This window comes from Citrus clementina, unplaced genomic scaffold, assembly GCF_000493195.1.
Source record: "Citrus clementina cultivar Clemenules unplaced genomic scaffold, Citrus_clementina_v1.0 scaffold_6, whole genome shotgun sequence".
NCBI lineage: Eukaryota > Viridiplantae > Streptophyta > Magnoliopsida > Sapindales > Rutaceae > Citrus > Citrus x clementina.
The window spans coordinates 7,582,682-7,607,416 of record NW_006262139.1 but is presented as its reverse complement, the minus strand read 5'-3'; the positions used below and the strand labels follow the sequence as shown (position 1 = coordinate 7,607,416).

General features: G+C 36.0%; 2 protein-coding genes and 1 long non-coding RNA gene across 3 annotated transcripts in view; 2 read left to right on the top strand and 1 right to left on the bottom strand.

Moving 5' to 3' along the window:
• Window positions 1-326: 326 nt before the first annotated feature.
• Window positions 327-4,759, top strand: LOC112097318 (putative disease resistance RPP13-like protein 1). The gene is given in 4 exon segments (XM_024182504.1): window positions 327-2,556; window positions 2,559-3,133; window positions 3,272-3,568; window positions 3,716-4,759. Coding segments are annotated over 4 exon segments (4,146 nt in total).
• Window positions 4,760-6,295: 1,536 nt separating this feature from the next.
• LOC112097271 lies at window positions 6,296-9,348 on the bottom strand. Its single transcript, XR_002904933.1, has 3 exons — window positions 9,230-9,348; window positions 8,226-8,296; window positions 6,296-6,552 (listed from the first exon to the last, which is right to left on the bottom strand). It is a non-coding gene; the product is annotated as an uncharacterized LOC112097271 (long non-coding RNA).
• Window positions 9,349-18,103: 8,755 nt separating this feature from the next.
• LOC18038315 (DExH-box ATP-dependent RNA helicase DExH12) overlaps window positions 18,104-24,735 on the top strand; it is a 7,920-nt gene continuing 1,288 nt past the window's right edge. The window contains 5 exon segments of the mRNA XM_006428509.2: window positions 18,104-21,366; window positions 22,132-22,521; window positions 22,626-24,630; window positions 24,633-24,680; window positions 24,683-24,733. Of these exon segments, the coding sequence (XP_006428572.2) occupies window positions 18,391-21,366; window positions 22,132-22,521; window positions 22,626-24,630; window positions 24,633-24,680; window positions 24,683-24,733 (5,470 nt within the window). The 5' untranslated portion in view covers window positions 18,104-18,390.

The following is a 24,735-nucleotide window of genomic DNA, read 5'->3' as shown; positions in this document are numbered from 1 at the left end:
TTTATCAAATAATTTTAAAAATATTTTGTAGAATAATCAACTCAGCCAATTACTCATGCTTGACTTTAGTGGCAGATACCCGTGGATTGGCGTGGTGGTGTTTTGGTCGTCGCTAGCTGAATTGTTGGTGCTGATGAAAAATTTAATGACCCAACTAACCCGGCCAATGCTTGTTTTTGCGTACACCATTTCACATTGCATTCTCTTGCTTGCTTCACTCTTCACAAACCAAAATCACATACTACTAGACTTTGTTCAATTTCAGCAGATTTTTTTCTTCTTCTTTTTTCATAATTTACTCTTTTCCTTCAACCAAAAAAAAAAAAATGTCAATCATCGGAGAGGCGGTGCTCACGGCTTCATTTGAGTTGCTTATAAAAAAGCTGGCTTCACTTGAGTTGTTTACACAGCATGAGAAGTTGAAGGCTGATTTCATGAGGTGGAAGGACAAAATGGAGATGATCCAGGCAGTACTTGCTGATGCTGAGGACAGGCAGACGAAGGACAAGTCAGTTAAGAAGTGGCTTGACAAGCTTCAAAACTTAGCTTATGATGTTGAAGACATACTGGATGAGTTTGAAACTGAAGCTTTGCGGAGGGAGATGCTGCTTCAGGGACCAGCTGCTGCTGACCAACCCGGTACTAGTACGAGTAAGTTTCGGAATCTCATTCCCACTGGCTGCACCAACTTTAGTCCTCGATCTATTCAGTTTGATTCCATGATGGTGTCCAAAGTGAAGGAGGTCAATGCTCGGTTGCAAGATATTGAACGGGACATAAACCTGTTGAAGTTGAAAAACGTAATTTCAGGTGGCACGTCAAGAAGTATCGCGCAAAGATTACCCACAACATCTTTGGTGAATGAAGCCAAAATTTATGGGAGGGAAAAAGATAAGGAGGCGATTGTTGAATTGTTGTTGAGGGATGATTTAAGAGCTGATGATGGATTCTCTGTTATTTCTATTAACGGGATGGGCGGCGTTGGGAAGACAACTCTTGCTCAGCCCGTCTATAACGATGATCGAGTGCAACGTCATTTTGAGATCAAAGCGTGGACTTGTGTCTCTGAGGAATTTGATGTTTTTAGGATTTCAAAATCTATCCTAAATTCCGTTGCTAGTGATCAGTGTACGGACAAAGATGATTTAAATTTGCTTCAACAGAAACTGAAGAAGCAATTGTCCGGAAAGAAATTTTTGCTCGTTTTGGATGACGTGTGGAACGAGAGTTACAATTATTGGAGCATCCTGAGCTGTCCCTTTGAGGCTGTTGCACCCGGAAGTAAGATTGTTGTCACAACTCGCAATCTAGGTGTTACAGTAAATATGGGGGCTGATCCAGCATATCAGTTGAAAGAGTTGTCAAACGATGATTGTTTGTGTGTGCTCACTCAAATATCCTTGGGGGCTAGGGATTTCAGCATGCATCAATCCTTGAAGGAAGTTGGAGAGAAGATAGCGATGAAGTGCAAGGGATTGCCTTTGGCTGCAAAAACTCTTGGCAGCCTTTTACGGGGCAAAGATGACCCGAGAGACTGGGAATTTGTGCTCAATACTGACATATGGGATTTACAGGAGCACAAATGCGATATTATACCAGCCTTAGGAGTGAGCTACCATTTTCTTCCTCCACAATTGAAACAGTGCTTCGCATATTGCTCGCTGTTTCCTAAAGATTATGAATTTCACGAGGAAGAAATAATTTTATTGTGGATTGCAGAAGGTTTCTTACATCAAGCAAACAGTAGAAGGAAATTGGAAGATTTAGGCCGCGATTTCGTTAGGGAGTTGTATTCAAGGTCATTGTTCCAACAGTCAAGTAAAGATGCATCCCTATTTGTGATGCACGACCTCATTAATGACCTAACTCAGTGGGCTGCCGGGGGGAGATGCTTCAGAATGGACGATAAATTTGAAGGTGAAAACCGACAAAAGTTTTCTCAAACTCTTCATCATTTTTCGTACATTCGTGGAAAATATGATGGCAAAAATAAGTTGGTGTCCATCTGTGATGTGAAACATTTGCGAACATTTTTACCAATGAAGTTGTCAAATTATGAGGGCAATTATTTGGCTTGGAGTGTTCTTCAGTTGCTATTGAATCTCCCACGCCTAAGGGTCTTTTCGTTGCATGGGTATTGCGTCTCTAAGCTACCAAATGAAATTGGAAATTTGAAGCATTTACGCTTTCTAAACTTATCCGGAACTGAAATTCAAATTTTGCCTGAGTCAATTAACTCACTGTACAACTTGCATACAATTTTGTTGGAAAACTGTCATCGACTCAAGAAGTTGTGTAAAGACATGGGAAATCTGATGAAATTGCATCATCTGAGAAATTCTAATGTTGATTCATTGGAAGAAATGCCAAAGGGATTCGGTAAATTGACTTGTCTCTTGACTTTGTGTACATTTGTTGTGGGAAAAGACGGTGGTTCTGGACTACGTGAGTTAAAGTCTTTGACGCATCTTCAGGGGACACTAAAAATTTCGAAGTTGGAGAATGTGAAAGATGTTGGCGATGCCAGTGAGGCTCAGTTAAACGGCAAATTGAATCTTAAAGCTTTTTGCTTGAATGGAGTACTGATATTAGTGATGCAGCTGAAGTTGAGACACGTGTGCTTGACATGCTGAAACCTCATCAAAAGCTAGAGAAGCTTACCATCACAGGCTACGGTGGTACGAAATTTCCAAATTGGTTAGGAGAATCCTCATTCTTAAAATTGCTATTCCTTAGATTTGAAGGTTGCGGCAAGTGTACATCTTTGCCATCAGTTGGGCAACTACCACTTCTAAAGCATCTTGAGATAAGTAGAATGGATAGAGTAAAGAGCGTCGGTCCAGAGTTTTATGGAAACAGTTGTTCAACTCCCTTTCCATCACTGGAGACTCTTTCTTTTTTTCATATGCGAGAATGGGAAGAGTGGATTCCTTGCGGAGCAGGTCAAGAAGTTGATGGGTTTCCTAAGCTGCGAACTCTTTCTCTTGTATGTTGTTCTTAACTGCAGGGAACACTGCCCGAATGTCTTCCTTTATTGGAGGTGCTCGACATTCAATGTTGTGGACAGTTGCTAGTGACAATTAAATATCTTCCAGCTCTCAGTGGATTACAAATCAATGGATGTAAAGGTGTGGTGTTCAGCAGCCCAATCGTCCCGAGCTCAAATCAGGTGGTTATCTTTGAGAAAGGGTTACCTAAGTTGGAAAAAGTGGGGATTGTAAATGTCCGAGAACTAACGTATTTATGGTGGAGTGAGACTCGGTTGCTACAGGACGTTAGATCCCTTAATCGGCTGCAGATTTCAAGATGTCCCCAACTTCTTTCCTTGGTAACAGATGAACAACATGATCAACAACAGCCAGAGTTGCAGTGCAGGCTTCGATTTTTGGAATTGAGTTATTGTGAAGGCCTTACAAGGCTACCACAAGCATTGCTCACCCTTAGTTCCCTTACAGAGATGCGGATAGCTCACTGCACTTCACTCATTTCATTTCCCGAGGCTGCTCTGCCTTCCCGGTTGAGAACAATTGATATTGAAGGATGCAATGCTTTGAAATCCTTACCCGAGGCATGGATGCACAACTCCTACTCATCTCTTCAGAGTTTGAAGATTCGGTATTGTAAGTCACTTGTTTCATTTCCAGAGGTTTCTCTGCCTTCCCGGTTGAGAACAATTGAAATTGAAGGATGTTATGCTTTGAAATGCTTACCTGAGGCATGGATGGAAAATAGCAGTACATCTCTTGAAAGTCTTAACATTTATAACTGTAATTCTTTGACACATATTGCTAGAATCCAGCTTGCTCCGAGCCTGAAGCGGCTGATTATTAACAGCTGTCATAATTTAAGGACTTTGACCGGGGAAAAGGACATCCGCTGTAGCAGCAATGGGTGCACCTCCCTCACACCTTTTTCTTCAGAAAACGAGTTACCTGCCACGCTGGAGCATCTTGAGGTCAGTTATTGCTTGAATCTTGCTTTCTTGTCACGGAATGGAAATCTACCTCAGGCTCTTAAGTGCCTTCGTGTCAGATTTTGTTCAAAGCTGGAGTCATTCGCAGAAAGTTTGGACAATACATCCCTTGAGGAAATCACTATTTCATGGTTAGAAAATCTTAAAATATTACCTGGTGGTTTGCATAATCTCCACCATCTTCAAGAGATACGGATAGAACAATGTCCAAATCTTGAATCATTTCCCGAAGGAGGATTGCCTTATGCGAAACTGACTAAGCTCGAGATATTGGATTGTGAGAATCTGAAGGCCTTACCCAACTGCATGCACAATCTCACCTCTCTTCTATGTTTAGAAATAGGTTTGTGTCCTAGATTGGTGTCTTTTCCGGAGGATGGTTTTCCCACCAACCTTCAATCACTTGTGGTTAATGATCTAAAGATATGTAAGCCATTGTTTGAGTGGGGATTGAACAGATTCACCTCTCTCAAACGATTAGAAATCTGCGAAGGATGTCCAGACCTGGTGTCATCTCCACGGTTTCCTGCCTCTTTAACTGTACTGCGTATTTCATCTATGCCAAATCTGATATGCCTATCTTCAATTGGTGAAAACCTCACTTCATTGGAAACTCTGGATCTCCATTTTTGTCCGAAGCTCAAATACTTTCCAGAACAAGGCCTGCCCAAATCACTTTTGCAACTAATTATCCACGATTGCCCATTGATAGAGAAAAGGTGCAGAAAGTATAAACGAAAATATTGGCCCATGATTACCCACATACCTTATGTCAAAATTGATTAGAGATTGGTTTTGGAGAAGACTCATCGTAATTTTTAAACTAGATTTCATTTGTAAACTAAACTATTAATTTCAATTTGTAAACTAAACTAAATTGTGTAATCGTAATTTCATTTTTATCCTATGTTGCAGGGTTTAATGATTATTGACTTATGAAAGGAGAAATATTCAGTAATTCAAATCTTAAAACTGTCTTTAATCCTTGTTGTAGGGGTTTTATGCTTGTTCATTTGGTTGGAGATAATTGAAACTGGTGGATTGACTAGATTCAAGCATTTGTCGCAAAGTTTAGCTGGGTATATTTGCATATAGATTCCACTTTACTCTGTTATTTGCTCTGCGTTATTCTGTATTGGTCACTTTTTTTTTCCTCCCTCCATTTTTAACATTTCCCAGCATTTGTGATCTCAGACTATATGCCCTTTTCAGATATGGTTTGAGTTTATTTTTGGCTGACGTAACAGACCTGACGGGGCATAAATTTTGAGAAAATGAAACGAGACTTAATTGTCTATTGACTGGCCTTTTGTCTTGGAATTGCAGTTAGGAGAATGAAATGCTCTTACTCTGTTGACTTGATTTCATTTAGTAATCAGACAGGCTTATATTGTTGCTAACCTTCTATGTGCTATGTGCTCGCCAGGTAGAATCTTCTGCTCTGGAATCAATATTTCTCTGTTTGGTATTGTGGTGTCAAGGTATAAAACCCCACACCTACTGGGAAATGTAAAATGTAGCATATCATGTATTAGCATAAAACAGTTTTGTTTTTACATGCATTCTGTTTCAACACGGCTAGCCGTTTTATTGCTTGCACTACAAGAGGTCATTAGTTGGCCTATCATTTTTCGTTAATATTATATTATTCATAAACACACAAAAATTATATAGATATATGAAAATAACAAGTGCTAATCAATTTATGTTATCTTTAATTTTAATCTCTCTAAAATACAATGCTTGCTTTTTATTAAAAAATGATGGAATATATAAATATTCGGTTCCATGTGGTTAATTATTGAATCAGTAATCATAATTGTTTTGATTATTATGAAACTTTACCTAAGCAATGTATGCCTTCAATTTGATGACTAAAGCTTGAAAAATGTCAAACACAATGAATTTTGGCTGGATTATGGTGGAAATTGGTATTTTTCAAATTTGAGCGAAATTTGTAATACCAAACTGATTTAAGTGAACATATGATTATGCCAGAACAATATATGGATTCAATATGATAAAAAAATGAGCAAAAATTGCGTCAATTTTGAAGAACTAGGTTCATCCTACTAAAAGATTTTAAAACCAAAAAGAACTCCCCAATTATTTCACATGAACAGGTTTGGGTGGCTAGGAGACCAAGCATGAGAATTTTCAATCCAATAGGTATCAATCTTCTACCCATTGTTAATCTAATTACATTTAAGGATAAAATAATCACCTTTGCTAAAAATCTCTAACATTGTTGCTAAGGGGAAAAAAAAACTGATATAAGTTTCAAGTAGACTGTTGAACAAATTCAATTTCTGAAGGCTTTTTGAAATTGGAGAAGACAACATGTCGACGAATTCATATTTTTCCAATAGAATTTATTTTTTTCAACTTTGAAATATGTTACTTTTTTATCAACTAATGAGAGACAAGAAATGAAATGCTTAAATTTATGAGTGACTACATAAAATACATTGTTGGGAAGCAGACATGGGGATTGATTTTCACTGCTCTTCATCACTATCATCGCCAAACACTAAGGCAACAGCTACTTTTGGCTTCTTTGCAGCACTTCGAGTTGTGTTCTGCACAAGAAGCAAAGAAAATCAGAAGAAATTGAAAACACAATATCCCCAAAACAGTTGTCAGTTCTATTCACCAAAATTGGTTTTAATGGATAAGTACATCACAAGAAGCAAGACAGTTAACACATGATTGAAAGAAACAATACCCCTAAGAAAATCGTGAGCACTATCTTTCAGTGTAACTTAATCCAGGTTGACCCGGAAAAGAAGATCTAATTATCAAACAGCCTTTTGTATTATCTATCAGCTATGCCTATTCTGGCGATTCTGTATAAACCAAATTTAACAAAACAACATGTAGCATTTTATTGCGACTCTAGATTTTGAAGATCTCATAATCTGAAACCTATTTTCAGGCTAATGATATAATTTGAGTAAATAGGCCAGCAATTAGTCAAGAATGGTTAAAATGCAGGGGACTTCAGAACATAGAACTGTATATTTGGCCAGTAAAAGAAACATCTAATTATCAAACAGCCTTTTGCATTATCTATCAGCTATACCTATTCTGGTGATTCTGTATAAACCAAATTTAACAAAACAACAACATGTAGCATTTTATTGCGACTCTAGATTTTGAAGATCTCATAATCTGAAACCTATTTTCAGGCTAATGATATAATTTGAGCAAATAGGCCAGCAATTAGTCAAGAATGGTTAAAATGCAGGGGACTTCAGAACATAGAACTGTATATTTGGCTAGTAAAAGAAACATCTAATTATCAATCAGCCTTTTGCATTATCTATCAGCTATACCTATTTTGGCGATTCTGTATAAACCAAATTTAACAAAACAACAACATGTAGCATTTTATTGCGACTCTAGATTTTGAAGATCTCATAATCTGAAACCTATTTTCAGGCTAATGATATAATTTGAGTAAATAGGCCAGCAATTAGTCAAGAATGGTTAAAATGCAGGGGACTTCAGAACATAGAACTGTATATTTGGCCAGTAAAAGAAACATCTAATTATCAAACAGCCATTTGCATTATCTATCAGCTATACCTATTTTGGCGATTCTGTATAAACCAAATTTAACAAAACAACAACATGTAGCATTTTATTGTGACTCTAGATTTTGAAGATCTCATAATCTGAAACCTATTTTCAGGCTAATGATATAATTTGAGCAAATAGGCCAGCAATTAGTCAAGAATGGTTAAAATGCAGGGGACTTCAGAACATAGAACTGTATATTTGGCTAGTAAAAGAAACATCTATTATTAAAAAACAAGAACTAAACATACCAGCAATAAGAATAGTTAAACTATCAAAAAATGGAAAATTATTTAGTTATGAATTAGATGTGTCTACTAATGGCAACCAAACTCAAATTACTTAAAGGGAATTGAAGACAGGAGTAAATTAATAAACTTCAATAAATTATTTATAGACTTCTGCAAGTTTTGATATTTCATAAATTATTTATCGTACTTGGATAAACTTCAGCATTTAAACAAAAATAATGATAATATTTGTGTACAGAAATCAATGTTGTTCATATATATCTTTAGCATGAAAACCCTCTATTGTGAAGAACTCAAGAAAATAGGTGCAAAAGGGAACCAAATCATATAACATAGATGCACAGATGAATGTATTTATCCATTGTACAAAATTTTTATAATGAAAAGAAACTGAAGAAGGCAGGTTCAGAAGGGAATCATACTTGCACCAAGAAGTAGAAAAATATGCCAATACTAAAGCAATATAGGTCACCAAGATCTGCAAGGAGGATCACTGCATGGCGAAGAAAGAATACAGCATTTTAATACCAGTGTTCAGCCTATCTTCAACAAAAATAAATTTATAGAAGGGCAGAAAGCTGCAAAAGTAGAGATAGAATACCAATCTATCAAAGTCAATGCAAAGAAATACAAGACTAAAGCTGCAACAGCAAAGATAGGATCTACAGGATATCATTTTCTCCTTAAAGAAAGACCATTTTTATGACATTGTAAGCATTATCTCCTTCTAAAGGATATCATGATATTTAAATAAAGAACTTTTTTTCAAAAGTAAAAAAGATCACTTAAAAAGCTCAATACTTTAAAACCAGTTAAGCAATTTAACTCTTCCCAAATATCGCAATACGGAGACATGATTCACACAACATTACACAAAAGCTAGGAATAGACTTAAAAAATGATCCTAAAGAAACTCACTTTAGTTCATGAATGCCACCAATAAGGTACAAACATAGAAAAAGTAAATTTTATTCCTAAAATTTTATAATTTTCTAGCTAGGAAATTCATTCCAAGTACATTCATTCAACAAACTAGGACCCAACATTCGTTCGGCTTTGAGAACCTCAGTTTTCCAGCTTTAATGACAGAAACAGAATCACATTCCTGAATATCATTCGAAACGAATTTCAATATCAATCAAGCATTTTCCTTTCATTTGTTTCCTTGATATAAAAATGATTTCTTTGAAAGCTTTAAAATAAAACGAGTAAACTAGTTGAGAGGATACTGAGTTCGGCTATATTAACAATTCAAAACTAATTACTTTAAAAAGCTAGTGTTATCACTTTAAATATATCACATCTAATACACTGAATATTCATAAAGAAGTAAATCATTCATAATACTGTTGCAGAGCGTTATGATTTCAACCAAGTTTTACGAAATAACTATAACCAGAATATCAAATTATAACTAGAAACAGACCTGACGGAGGCCACCACCGAGCTTGATGGTCTGGTTTGTAATGCTAAGATGGGTCAAGCACCACATCACCTGGAGCCTAAAATAGTTAAAATAGGTAAAAATAATTAATTTTTTTTAAAATCAAGTTCGAGCATAAAAAAAAAAAAAGAATATAAGAAACACAAGAAGAAAATACAAACCACTATCTTATCAACGAAGTTCGCTGTTGGCTCGGGGGTTTTTAATTAAATACCCTTTAATAATTTTAAAATTATTTAAATACCCCCTCCCTTTTTTGTTTTCATGAATACCCTAACAAATGTGAGCAAAGTCGGAAATACCCTTAATGAATGCATCAAATGTACTCAATGAATTATCTTCATATTTTTTTCCTCATTTCTTTCACCTAAATCTATTTTTGCTGCCGATTCTTTCAAAATCTCTTAGAATCTCTCAAAATCTCTCATAACTTCTTACACAAATACAATCATGTATTCATTTCTTTAACACCCACTCTTTCTTTAAAGGTGCATTGCTTATTAAACAACCCAATAAGGTATGTTAATGTTGTTGGGTTTTAAATTTTTTAATTTTTAGGAAAATTTAGAAATTTTCCTCACATTACAATATTTTATTTTCACCATTTTTTCTTATACGTAGAAATATATGCAATGTAGGTTGTTTAATTATATTTTTCAGCAATATAACTTATTTATGGCGAAAATATTTCGAGTCGTGCATTCTTTTGATACCGTGTACGTCATATAGTTAGTCATGTAGGTCGTGTAAGTAATATAGTCGTGTAAGTCGTGTAGGTCATGTAAGAAATATAGTCGTGTACGTCATGTAAGAAATATAGTCGTGTACGTCATGTAAGAAATATAGTCGTGTAAGTCGTGTAAGTAATATAGTCGTGTAGGTCATGTAGGTCGTGTAGTTACTTGTATATGAAATTTAATATTATTGTTTTTATTGTATCATCAGATATGGTTTTGGTACGCGTGTCTATTCTCTTCAATGGTGAATGGATTAAACAAAATGACGAGTATAAGTTCAAAAGTTCAAAGGCTAAAGGGATAATGATACCACGATCGACAACATATGCCGCATTGGTGGAGAAGATAGCTGAAGTTATTGATATAGATACTTCGGAATTCGAAATCACAACGAAGTTCAAACTTAAGACATCTGATCCTATGCCACCAGTTACAATTCAAACCAATGATGATGTGGAATTTTTTTAAATTCCAATTTAATTTCACTTCTTTTTTTAATAATTTTCATTGACATTTTCTGCATAGCAGCAAATATAAATTCTTAGCACAAATTAAGTCTTTAAAGAACTAAATTAATCTAATGATTAATGGAAAATTCGTGTAATTTTAAAGTCGCAATTAAACATATTACAGCCATTTAAAAAGTTTTTTTCTTTTTTTTTTATCTTCAAAGTGCTTTCTTCCTCTGGCCAAGCATACAAGCATACATGAGGAATGCCTGCATATAATTAATCCATGAAATCAATTAAGAAAAAAAATATCAGCTATAGGAAATTAATGTAATGTTATACACATAAGAACACCATTCGCAGTGATAAAATATTTTCACTCATAACTAGACATATCATGACTTATCATGACTTATAATTGGAAATTAATAATCTCTCTAACTAATGACATTTCACAAGGTAAAGGTATATGCACAATTTCAATTTATTGTGAGCCTAATTAAACTAAATGTAATGTGCAGATTCTATTGACAAGAAACAAAATGTGGAATTGAAGGTCGTGTAATTGTGTAATACAAGAAGATCGTATAATTGTATAATACATGAAGGTCGTATAAACATGCAATACATGAAGGTCGTGTAAACGTGTAATACATGAAGGTCGTGTAATCGTGCAATACATGAAGGTCGTGTAATCATGCAATACATGAAGGTCGTGTAAAACACAACCTTGAATCTTACATAACCTTACACGACCAAATCTTGTATTACATAACAAAATTATAATCAGCACAATCCATTAATTTTTCACAATTTGCATGCAGCAAAACAACTAGAAATTTATTTTCGAACATGTTATGAGAGACCCACAACTAATTAATCTATTTTTTCAATATAAAACCCTAACTTTTTATTTTTTTCCCTTGAATAGTAACAAGAAAACTAATTACATGGAATTACTTGTCTCAACTAGTTACATTCTGACAATTTTGCAGTTAATGGTCAACTCTCTCCGGCGATTATGTAGTGACGAACTATGCTTCACTTTCTCAGTTGTGGCAGCTTCTCCTTCTCAGGCTTAGTTTGCTCGTGTTGAAGTTTGATTTACCATATATGGAGAATGAATGTTTGTTTCAGTAGAGGTGATGCCATTGAGGGAATTGCAGTGTTTATTTGTTTGAGTTTGATAATTGAGGGAATTGCAGCAGATGAGTGTTTGTTTGCTTCAGTAGAGAAGGGAGAGGTGCTGTCCGTTGAGTTGAAATGTTTTAAAATGAGGATAACTTAGTAATTTCCTATCCGTTTTTAAAGGGTATCGATGAAAATTTCGGCAAAAATAGATTTTAGGGTATTGAGATAATTTTTGAAGTATGGAGGTGTACCGGGCGCAATTGGCTCGTTGGCTCGTCCTCATGAATATCCCAAAGGGCTTGAAAGGTATTTTCGCAACAACTTTCCCTTCTAGAGGCCAAATACGACGAATAGAACGAGGGCGACAACGGCGCCGGATCTGAACTTGAATAACGACATACCGCAGCTGAATTCTTTAAGGCTGGTCTCGACACGGTCAATCTTTTTGGCCTTGGCCTTTTTGGCCGAGATTTTAGCTAGGTTTTCGATTTTCATGGACTCGAGTTCTTGGAGGCTTTGTCGATTGAGGATTTGAGGGATTTGTAAGAGTTAGTTCGTTAAATGAGAAGCCATGAGATAGATTTGCAAATGATGCGGTGCTTGTGCAGCCGTTGATCGTTGCCAGAGAAGAAGATCAGCTGCCTCACTTGATCGTCGCCGACTTGCGCCGCCGTTGATGGTCATGGAACAAGAAGAGGAGAGGTGAGGTGAGAGAGTCGTAAGGCGTGCGTGAGGTGAGGAAATGTATTTTTTTTTCATTTATATATTTTTTACTCAAAACAAAACCACGATGGGTTTCACAAGTTTCCAACTTTTTTTTTTTAATAATGAAACGAATGTCAGCCGTTGGATTCACTCCATTTAATCCAATGGTGATTTTTAATCCATGTATCGCATACATGCAGGTACTATAGATGCCCCCATAGGATATATATGTTATTGTTATTCTTTTACCACATACATGATCGAAATTCACTTACCTCTCGGATGAATGTATATGTCAATTGTGATGCTTGTTATCCGCCGAATATTTAGTTTATATCAAATCCACCCATAATAAGTAGTGGGTTTTAATTTGTAATATCATATCCACCCACAATTCATAAAATTATTCGAAATAAGTGAGTTTCAATAAGTGGATTTGGGCGGATTTGTGGGTAGATGGGTGCCTAAAGATAGCAATAAGTTCAACCTGATCACATAAATAAAAGGCCCAAATCGAAAAAAAAAAAAATTGACCGATTAAATTGTGGGTCAAGTTAAGCTTGATCGATTTGAGTCAGCGTCAAGTCGAACTTTTGTACAAGCCTGAATTCCATAATTTTTATTTTTTTAATATTTAAGTAATTTAAATTTAAAAAAGGGACATAACCTTCTTCATATATTAAAAAATTTAACATAAACATAAAATTATTTAAAATTTAAAATCTCAACCATATAATTATATAAATAATAAACTAAACATAATTCAAAATCATGTCTTATAAAGTTATGCAAATAAAATCATACTTTTTATTTTTATTTTTGAATTTCGGGTCAGGTCTGGCCAGCTAGGGTCCGATTCCTGACTTGAATTTTAATCAGACCCTCATATTTAGGCTCAAGCGCTACCCAAAATCTTTAAATTCTTATCAAAGCTCAAAAAATTTGGGTTGGGTTAATCAAAACTAAAATTTGAACTAAATCTTTTTGCTATGCATACGGGCACCATTGCCATCCCTAACCTCGCACCACCGATCATCGCCAGTCGTATGTAGTACCCATTGATCTTTATTGCCACTCTCCCAACTTCGTTGCTGCTCGTTGATTGTCCAACCGCTGCCACCGCTGATTGATTTGTCAAAAATAATTTTATTTTTGTTGTTGTTGTTGTTGTTGTTAACAATAGTTATTAATAACAATAGAAATAATAATAATAATAATAATAATAATAATCATACTTATTATCATAAACAATAAATAATAATTACAACAACTAACTGAGAGCATTTTAGTAACTTAAAACTATTCCAATACCAAGACAAAGTAAACACATAAATGGGAATATAGTGTATTCTGATTATGATTATTATAGTTCAAGAAAACAACTTATTCTGATTCTCATTTCTCATTCCGTCACAACCCATTCCAATTCCTGCCTTCTAGTCCATTCCAATTACTAATTAGTAAATGCACAATTAAATTAGGGTTTAAGAAAGAAAAGAGAGTTTATATTAGATATTAATCAAATTTCATAAAAGGAAATACGCTTATAAAGAATTTTTACAAAAAAAATAATTAGACCTTTGAGCAGGGGTTTAATTTGAAAATGTTCTATTAATAATTTTAATAATGTTGGCCTATATGATTATACGGTCGTTCGATTTTAATGATAACAAACCACGTGTTATATGTAGAATGGGAAATGCATATATTTCACATATATTGTTTTATTCATGTGAGAATAAGCTGAAGGAATTCAAATGCACAAAGTTTATCAAGACAAGAACAAGCAACAAGGGTATTAAGCTTAGGTATCTTATTTTACAAAGCTTATATGAACAAAAGAATGCATGAACAAAGCTCTTAAAAGCTCAATTTTTTTCTTTCATGGTATCTTCAAGAAACCTCATTTTATAAGGAAATTTGATTTCATGAAATAAGTTACTTTAAAATGAACTCAATAAAAAAATGTTTTGATAATTATTATTTTTTACTCCTAAAATTGAGCTATTTGAGTTTCGTGAAGTTTTCGAACAAAATTGTGCTTTCTGAACTCAAACAACATACCGTCAGTCTTAAAGTGGCTAACCAACTTCGATTAGGTAAGCCTTTGGAATTGAATGACATACCACCAGTCTTAAAGGGGCTAGTCGACTTCGAACTGAATGGTTCGGTTCGGTTTTCGGATAAAAAATTATAAAATCTGAAATTCCGAACTAAACTGAAATTAAGACATTTTTGTAATTTCACTAGAACATATATATATATATATACACACACACACACACACACAAATTAAACATTTCCAATTTGCACCTCTCTCTCTCTCTCTCGCTTTCAACTGCAGCACAACCGCTTACCCACGACCCAAACCCTAACCAGCATCTACCTTTGCCCGTTCTGCTCTTTTCTGCTGACCTTCTGCCGTGTTTCTTTCCTTACTCCGTCGCTAGCTAGCCAGTCAGGTAATGGGTTTGTTTTCATTCGTGACCAACTTGCTCAGTTTTTCTTTTCTTTTTTTGAAATGGGTCTTTTTTTTTTTTTGAACTGGCTCTTTGATCTATTCTTATTTCATGTTTGTTTAAGTTATTAATATTATTTAAGTTTATTACCTTTGCCTAGATATGAGTATGTTACTGTACTTTTTTAATTTTTTCGTTTGGAACTGTGCTCCTAGTAGTGCTGGGTGAGGACTAAGGAAGTCACAAAATGTTGAAGATGGTGGAGGGATAATATCGTTTAAATCCGTTTTGTTTTATAAAATTTTAGTATGGCCTAATATTTAGGAAATGTTTGCATATAGGAATTCTATTATGATTTGATTTGTTTGCTAACTTTTCATAATAGTCCTTGACCGAAGGTCAACAAGATAAAATAACATGATTTTGTTGACTTTTGAAAATTTATTTGTAATATTCAATATTATAAATAATGATTTTCATATATTTATTTTATTTCTTTGTAGAATTTGTGAGACCAATGCTAGCACAACAAAGCACAAGCAACAAAGGACCAATTGGCGATTGAGTGATGTTTACTTTAATCATTTCAATAAAAGGTATCATTTATATGAATTTGATATATATTTTTTTATAATTATATTTATGGTTATTTTACTCTTTTTTTGTGCAGATTTAAGTTAGACAGTGTGTATGTTAGAAGTTATTAAAATTAGAAGAATTCGGTGGGAAAAGGGAGCAAAGTAATGGCATTTCTTATGGTTGATTTTAATTTTTATGTTTTAATGGTTTCTTATGGTCATGGATGTTGTCTTAGATATTGGCCGGATGTTGTTCGACATTTGACAATCTTTTATTTTGTTTTGTGTCATTGTCGGAATTTTTTTTTTTGATATCATAGACTTATGTTATGGATTATATTCAGTTAATTTGGTAAGGATGATAAATGATTTGGTGATGGTAGTAGTAGATTATGATATATTTGAATGATGTAGTCGTAATTGATGAAATTGTAGATTGTACATACTCTAAATATATTATATAGTTATTGAAAATGAAGAAATTATTATACATGGTCTGAAATAGAAAATGATCCGAAAAATCGAACCGAAAACAAAACCGTTAAGATGAACCGGAAAACCGATTGCTTAAATAAAACCGTTAAAAAAACTGAAACCGATTTGAAACCGAAAATCGAAACTGAACCAAAATCAACCTATCGATTTTGGTTCGGTTTTTATTTTCATAAAAACTGAATAGTTTTTTTTAAATTTTTTATCCGAACCGATCCGAAACTAAAAATTTATCCCGAAACCGAACAGAACCAAACAGATATCCACCCTTACTAGTGAGTGTGAGAAACACTTGAGAAAGAAGTGTGTTGTCATCTCTCATTGCAAAGGTCCATTGACATTTTGGAAGTCAATCGTAAAGATTTTAAAACCTTGGATTGTAAGGTTTGGATAGTGATATCTTCAAGCATGGTTAACTTAGAAGCGTGAATGTAGGCGGGTTGTGTGGAACTACGTAAAAATCTTGTGTTTGATTTGTTGCCCCTTACCTCTTTAAAATTGTTCATTGTTATAGTTATTGTTATTAGCTGGTTGAAGTACAAATTGATATTGGAATGTGATTTTATTGTTTAGTAATTTGTAAAATCTCAATTCACCCCTTTCTTGGGTTGACTTGTTGAAATTTCAAATAAAGATTAAAATTATAAAATAATTAAAGGGATTTTAAGAAGTTTATGGAGGAATGCCAATTAGGGATGATAAATTGCGGGTTTAGGCTTGGGCCTAGGCCTGTGCTTTGGAAGGAATGCCCAAATTAAGAATGGTAAATTGTGAACCAGGGTTAGGCTTTTCCAAGCCCAGACTCAAGTCCAAGTTAGGGAAAGCATGAGGGCATGCCTAGGTCGGGCCCATTGCAAGCCTAGCCTCAGCCTAATCATTGACATATTTTTTAATTATTTTTTAAATATTGTAAATTTAAAATGAATTTTTAAAATCAATAATGAATTAAAGAAAATAACTATTTCAAAATAAAATAATAAATAAAATAAAATGAAGCTAATAAAAGCTTACAGATTTAATTTTTTATTATTAGATTATCTAATTAGTGCACCCTTTTTCTTTTTTTATTTTTAAATTTTAATTTATAAATTTACCTTTTTTTAAAAATAGAGGGCTGTACTTATTATTTTAAACTTTTATCTAGGCCCTTATGCAAAGAACTGGGCCAATGCCCGCGCAGCAATGACAAAAGATCTCGCACGAATTTTGTCTCAATTTAATGCACCCAAATTTAAGGATTTCAAATTGGGTTCGGATCTAAATATCAAGGCTCGATTAAATTCGGGTTAGGGTCCAAATTCAAAAATAAAAAATGATTTTATTTACATAGTTTTATAAGACATGATTTTGGATTATATTTATTTTATTATTTATATAATTATATGGTTGAAACCTTGGGTAAGTTTTATGTTTACATTAAATTTTAATATACATGAGCGGTTATGTCCATTTTTTCAATTTTAAATTTTCGTAAATATAAAAAAATCTTTAAAAAATTATAAAAAAATATTTAAAACATTATGGATTTGGGCTTAGATAAAAGCTCGACACACCATGACTTGAATGAGGTCGGTTCAGCAGATCCAAAATTCAAATAAGAGTGGAGCTATTGGCACCCCTACATTATTATTACAAAACCCCACTTTAAATAAAATTACAATTAAGGACAATTAAAAATTAAGCACATATAGATTTTTTTCCAGCAAATTACTTAATTCATAATCAATCATTTTCAAAAAAAAAATCTATATGTTACTTCTTATTTAACTAAAATAAATTGTACAAATTTAGAATAATCTATTGTTCTCTTTTGATTTCTTATTGATTAAATATTTTTATACTTAAAATTGCTTTGAAATTATAATTTGAAATATGTGTTATTTCAGCCAATGATTAACACTAAAAACGTTATCACCCATATAACTTTTTAATTTGTGTGTAGAGTAATAATAAAATTGAAAATAATTAAAAAATAACACAATAATACTTTGAGTTTTAACAATAAAATAAATCAAATGAAAATTAAGAACTTAGAAAAGTGTATCTTAAAAAAAAAGGTATTTTTAAAAATAAAATGAATATAACTAAAAAGGGGTGCCAATAGTCTAACTCTTCAAATAATCGATTTTTTTTTTTGGATTGGGCTTGATGCATTATCATCCTTATGCCCACGGGCCTAGGCCCGGGCTTTTTTTCTTTGCCGACCTAATGCCGGTAGTCTCACTCATTTTAATGCTACATAGATAAATTTCAATTTCTATTTAAACGATAACGGCGGTGTAAACCAGCATTACGTAATAAAAATTACATAACAAGGAGAGATTATACAATCCCATTGCTACTCCGTAAGTACTTTCTTCTTTTCTCTCTTAAGTTTCCATTTAAATCTTTGCTAGTTTCAGGATTTTACCTGGGTTTTAATCATTATAACATAAACCCTAGACCTGCTTTATAATTACTCCTCATTGTTTTTAATTTAGGGTTTTGTCGGATAAATTATTACTTGAATGAATAAAAGCTACGAGTAACTTTCAAGCGTTAAAAGCTTCAGAGCAACGTTAGGGTTTTGTTTCAAAATCTTTGTGATAAATAATGGAGAAGAATCTGGGTGGTGGTGCCGAGGCACACGCTCGATTTAAACAGTATGAGTACAGAGCAAACTCTAGTTTAGTGTTGACAACAGACTCTCGTCCACGTGATACTCACGAGCCCACTGGTGAGCCAGAGTCTCTGTGGGGGAAGATTGATCCCAGAAGTTTTGGTGATAGGGCTTTTAGAGGTAGACCCCCTGAACTAGAGGAGAAATTGAAGAAATCTGCTAAGAAGAAGAAGGAGCGTGACCCGGATGCTGATGCTGCCGCTGCATCTGTTCGTCAGAGCAAGAGACGCCGTCGTCATCTCCATGATGAAAGTGTGCTTACGGCATCTGAGGAAGGGACTTATCAGCCCAAAACCAAGGAAACTAGGGCTGCTTATGAGGCTATGCTTAGTGTTATTCAACAACAGTTGGGTGGCCAGCCGCTCAATATTGTTAGTGGTGCTGCTGATGAAATATTGGCTGTCCTTAAGAATGATGCTGTAAAAAACCCTGATAAGAAGAAGGAAATTGAGAAGTTGTTGAACCCCATACCAAATCATGTGTTTGATCAGCTTGTTTCTATTGGGAAGCTTATTACTGATTACCAAGATGCTGGTGATGCTGCTGGTAATGATGTCGCTAACGGTGGTGAGGATCTTGATGATGATATGGGTGTGGCCGTTGAGTTTGAAGAGAATGATGATGATGAGGAAGAGAGTGATTTGGATATGGTTCAAGAGGAGGATGAAGAGGAAGAGGAAGATGTGGCTGAGCCCAATGCTTCTGGAGCTATGCAAATGGGTGGTGGGATTGATGATGATGATGAATCAGGTGATGCAAATGAGGGCATGAGTCTTAATGTCCAGGATATTGATGCTTATTGGCTTCAGAGAAAAATCTCTCAAGCTTTTGACCAACAGATTGATCCGCAGCAGTGCCAAAAGCTTGCAGAAGAGGTTCTTAAGATACTTGCCGAGGGTGATGACAGGGAAGTTGAGAATAAGCTGCTTTATCATCTTCAGTTTGATAAATTCAGTCTGATTAAGTTTTTGTTGCGTAACCGGTTGAAAGTTGTATGGTGCACTCGTTTGGCGAGAGCCCAAGACCAAGAGGAGAGAAAGAAGATTGAGGAGGAAATGATGGGTTTGGGTCCGGATTTGGCTGCAATATTGGACCAGCTGCATGCCACAAGGGCTACTGCTAAGGAGAGGCAAAAGAACCTGGAAAAGAGTATTAGAGAAGAGGCTCGCAGGCTAAAGGATGAGAGTGCTTCAGATGGTGGCAGGGATAGGAGGGGCCTTGTTGATAGAGATGCAGATGGTGGTTGGTTGGGCCAGCGTCAGTTGCTCGATCTGGACACCCTTGCTTTTCAGCAAGGTGGTCTTTTTATGGCAAACAGAAAGTGTGATCTTCCTGAGGGGTCTCAAAGATTCACAAACAAGGGGTATGAAGAAATTCACGTGCCAGCTATGAAGCATAAGCCATTAGATCCCAATGAAAAGTTGATAAAGATCTCTGAAATGCCAGAATGGGCACAGCCAGCTTTCAAAGGAATGACACAGTTGAACAGAGTGCAGAGTAGAGTCTATAAGTCTGCACTCTCTTCCGCCGATAACATTCTGTTGTGTGCACCCACTGGGGCAGGGAAAACTAATGTTGCGGTGCTTACCATACTTCAGCAGTTAGCATTGAACAGGAACGATGATGGTTCATTCAACCATAGCAATTATAAGATTGTCTATGTGGCACCTATGAAAGCTCTTGTTGCTGAAGTTGTTGGGAATTTGTCCAATCGTTTGCAAATGTATGATGTTAAAGTGAGAGAGCTGAGTGGAGACCAGACACTCACTCGCCAGCAAATTGAAGAAACACAGATAATTGTGACAACTCCTGAGAAGTGGGATATTATTACAAGGAAATCAGGGGATCGCACCTACACGCAGCTTGTCAAACTGCTTATTATTGATGAAATTCATCTGCTTCATGATAATAGAGGACCTGTGCTCGAAAGTATTGTTGCCAGAACTGTTAGGCAGATTGAAACCACAAAAGAGCATATTCGGTTGGTTGGCTTATCTGCTACCCTCCCTAATTATGAAGATGTGGCATTGTTCTTACGTGTGAATTTGGAAAAGGGGTTATTCTATTTTGACAATAGTTACAGACCTGTCCCTCTTTCCCAACAGTATATTGGGATCCAAGTTAAGAAGCCACTGCAAAGGTTTCAGTTGATGAATGATTTGTGTTATGAGAAGGTAGTGGCTGTTGCTGGAAAGCATCAAGTTCTTATTTTCGTCCACTCGAGAAAGGAGACAGCAAAAACAGCTCGGGCAATACGAGATACTGCACTTGAGAATGATACCCTTGGTAGATTCTTGAAGGAAGACAGTGTGAGCCGTGAGATTCTACAAAGTCACACGGATATGGTCAAGAGCAATGATCTAAAAGATCTTCTGCCTTATGGTTTCGCAATTCATCATGCTGGAATGACAAGGGGTGACCGTCAGCTTGTTGAGGATCTTTTTGGTGATGGGCATGTACAGGTATTGGTTTCCACTGCAACCCTTGCTTGGGGAGTGAACTTGCCTGCTCACACTGTGATCATCAAAGGAACTCAGATTTACAATCCAGAGAAAGGGGCATGGACAGAGCTCAGTCCTCTGGATATCATGCAGATGCTTGGTCGTGCTGGAAGGCCTCAGTATGATTCATATGGGGAAGGGATTATCATTACTGGTCACTCTGAACTTCGCTACTATCTTTCTTTGATGAATCAGCAGCTCCCTATTGAAAGTCAGTTTGTGTCCAAGCTGGCTGATCAGTTGAATGCAGAAATTGTCCTTGGAACTGTACAAAATGCTAAAGAAGCCTGCAACTGGATTGGATACACTTATCTGTACATTCGAATGTTACGAAATCCTGCACTCTATGGTTTGGCACCTGAGGTTCTCAAAGAAGACATAACACTGGGGGAGAGGAGGGCTGATTTGGTAAGCATCAAAGCCTACACACACACAAACACAAACACACACATATACGGTATATTAGTTATGTTTGCATGTTCTGTTATTCTAATTATTATTATTATTTAAATAAGAAACTAAGCATGGCCTATTGTCCTAATTCGTTGGATCTAACCTGGGGGATGTTGTGCTGTTATCCTACTACTACTACTACTATTATTATTATGTTATTATTCTGCCTTTGGTTGGGGGTTGGGTGTGGTTGCCTTTTTTTTGTTTTTTGGGGGGGAACTGCGATGGATTTACATTCTTTCTTTCTGTTTGACTAACATCGATTATGGTAACAATTGTGTTTCTCTATTTGAATGCAAACCTTCACTGATACGGCCCGCAATTTTTTGCCAAGACGAAATAACTTTCTAGTTGTATTTGTTATGTAAGGCAATGTTACTCTTCTTTCACTGAATATTTTTTCCATGGGCACTGTTCACTGGGAACGTATACATACAAGGACATATGAAGTTGTTGTCTATGCATGATAATTTCCAGCCTGGACTAACTTAATTGTTTGTCTTTTGAAGATTCTATTGTTTTGAGTGTCAGTAATTCGAAAAAGGGGGCAGCTAGGGGGGGTGTAGTATGTTTCTGAACCTAGTATTTATTACTATGATAGCATTAATGTCCATCCTCTAGATTCCTGTTGTGGTTTTATGATTCATCTCATCAGGCATTGTGTCTGTTAATTTATTTAGATCATTGTAGTTATCTCATTCAATTTGATGCTTTTCCCAGGTTCATACCGCTGCCACTATCTTGGACAGAAATAATTTGGTCAAGTATGATAGGAAAAGTGGATATTTCCAAGTTACAGACTTGGGTCGTATTGCCAGCTATTATTATATAAGTCATGGGACAATATCCACATATAATGAGCATTTGAAGCCAACAATGGGGGACATAGAGCTTTGTCGGTTGTTCTCTCTCAGTGAAGAATTTAAATATGTCACAGTGAGACAAGATGAGAAGATGGAACTGGCAAAGCTTTTGGATCGCGTTCCCATCCCCGTTAAGGAAAGCCTGGAAGAGCCTAGTGCCAAGATTAATGTTCTGCTGCAGGCATATATCTCCCAGCTGAAGCTTGAAGGGCTTTCATTGACTTCTGATATGGTGTTTATAACACAGGTTAGTTTTCTTCTTGTTGACATGTTCTTTAGTTTCTTTCCTTGTTGCTATTAAACACAAGATTTTTAATGTTTTCTTACTCATTTCTTTCCATTCTTGATCAGAGTGCGGGACGTCTTTTGCGAGCTCTTTTTGAGATTGTTTTGAAACGTGGCTGGGCACAACTGGCTGAGAAAGCATTGAACTTGAGCAAAATGGTTACCAAGAGAATGTGGAGTGTCCAAACACCTCTTCGCCAGTTCAATGGAATTCCAAATGAGATTTTAATGAAGTTGGAGAAAAAAGATTTTGCATGGGAAAGGTATTACGATCTCTCACCACAGGAGCTTGGGGAACTCATCCGGTTCCCAAAGATGGGTAGAACGCTTCACAAGTTTGTCCACCAGTTCCCAAAACTAATCCTTGCAGCACATGTCCAGCCAATCACTCGCACTGTTTTGAAGGTTGAACTCACAATAACGCCAGATTTTCTGTGGGATGACAAGGTTCATGGATATGTGGAGCCATTTTGGGTGATTGTGGAGGACAATGATGGTGAATACATTCTTCATCATGAATACTTTATGCTGAAGAAACAGTATATAGAAGAGGATCACTCTCTGAATTTCACTGTGCCTATTTACGAACCATTGCCGCCTCAGTATTTTATCCGTGTTGTTTCAGATAAATGGCTTGGGTCACAAACTGTTTTACCCGTCTCATTCAGGCATCTTATTTTACCAGAAAAATATCCACCGCCTACAGAGCTTTTGGACTTGCAGCCTCTTCCTGTGACAGCATTGCGGAATCCGTTATATGAAGCTCTGTATCAGGGTTTTAAGCATTTTAATCCTATCCAGACTCAGGTCTTTACTGTGTTGTATAATACGGATGATAATGTCTTAGTTGCTGCCCCAACAGGGAGTGGAAAGACCATATGTTCAGAGTTTGCTATATTGAGAAATCATCAAAAGGCATCTGAAACTGGTGTCATGCGTGCTGTGTATATTGCTCCCCTTGAAGCTCTTGCCAAAGAACGTTACCGTGACTGGGAGATAAAGTTTGGCCAGGGTCTTGGTATGCGTGTGGTTGAATTGACTGGGGAAACAGCTATGGACCTGAAGCTTCTTGAGAAAGGTCAAATAATTATAAGTACTCCAGAGAAATGGGATGCTTTATCACGCCGCTGGAAGCAGAGGAAATATGTCCAGCAGGTTAGTCTTTTCATCATTGACGAATTGCACCTGATCGGGGGTCAAGGTGGTCCTGTTTTGGAAGTGATTGTTTCGAGGATGAGATATATTGCTAGTCAGGTGGAGAACAAGATCCGTATCGTGGCTTTGTCTACTTCTCTTGCGAATGCAAAGGATCTTGGTGAATGGATTGGGGCTACCTCCCATGGCCTTTTCAATTTCCCTCCTGGTGTTCGTCCTGTGCCCCTGGAAATACACATTCAGGGAGTGGATATAACCAATTTTGAAGCTAGGATGCAAGCAATGACGAAACCCACATTCACTGCAATTGTGCAACATGCCAAGAATGAAAAGCCAGCTCTTGTATTTGTCCCTTCTAGAAAGTATGTCAGACTCACAGCTGTGGATCTGATGACATATTCAAGCATGGACGGTGATCAGAAATCAGCATTTCTACTGTGGCCTGCTGAAGAGGTGGAGCCATTTATTGATAATATCCAGGAGGAGATGTTGAAAGCCACTTTACGTCATGGAGTGGGCTATCTGCACGAGGGATTAAACAAAACAGATCAAGAGGTTGTATCGGCTCTGTTTGAAGCTGGCAAGATTAAGGTTTGTGTTATGAGTAGTTCAATGTGTTGGGGAGTGCCATTGACAGCACATTTGGTGGTTGTCATGGGAACTCAGTATTATGATGGGCAGGAAAATGCTCATACAGACTATCCTGTTACAGATCTGCTACAGATGATGGGTCATGCCAGTCGACCTCTGCTTGATAATTCTGGGAAATGTGTCATCCTTTGCCATGCTCCTCGTAAAGAATACTACAAGAAGTTCCTGTATGATGCTTTTCCTGTTGAAAGTCATTTGCACCATTTCCTGCATGATAATTTTAATGCCGAAATTGTCGCTGGAGTTATTGAAAACAAGCAAGATGCAGTGATTATCTTACTTGGACATTTATGTACAGGAGGCTCACTCAAAATCCAACTATTACACCTTCAGGGTGGTAAGCCACAGGCATCTCTCTGATCACCTCTCA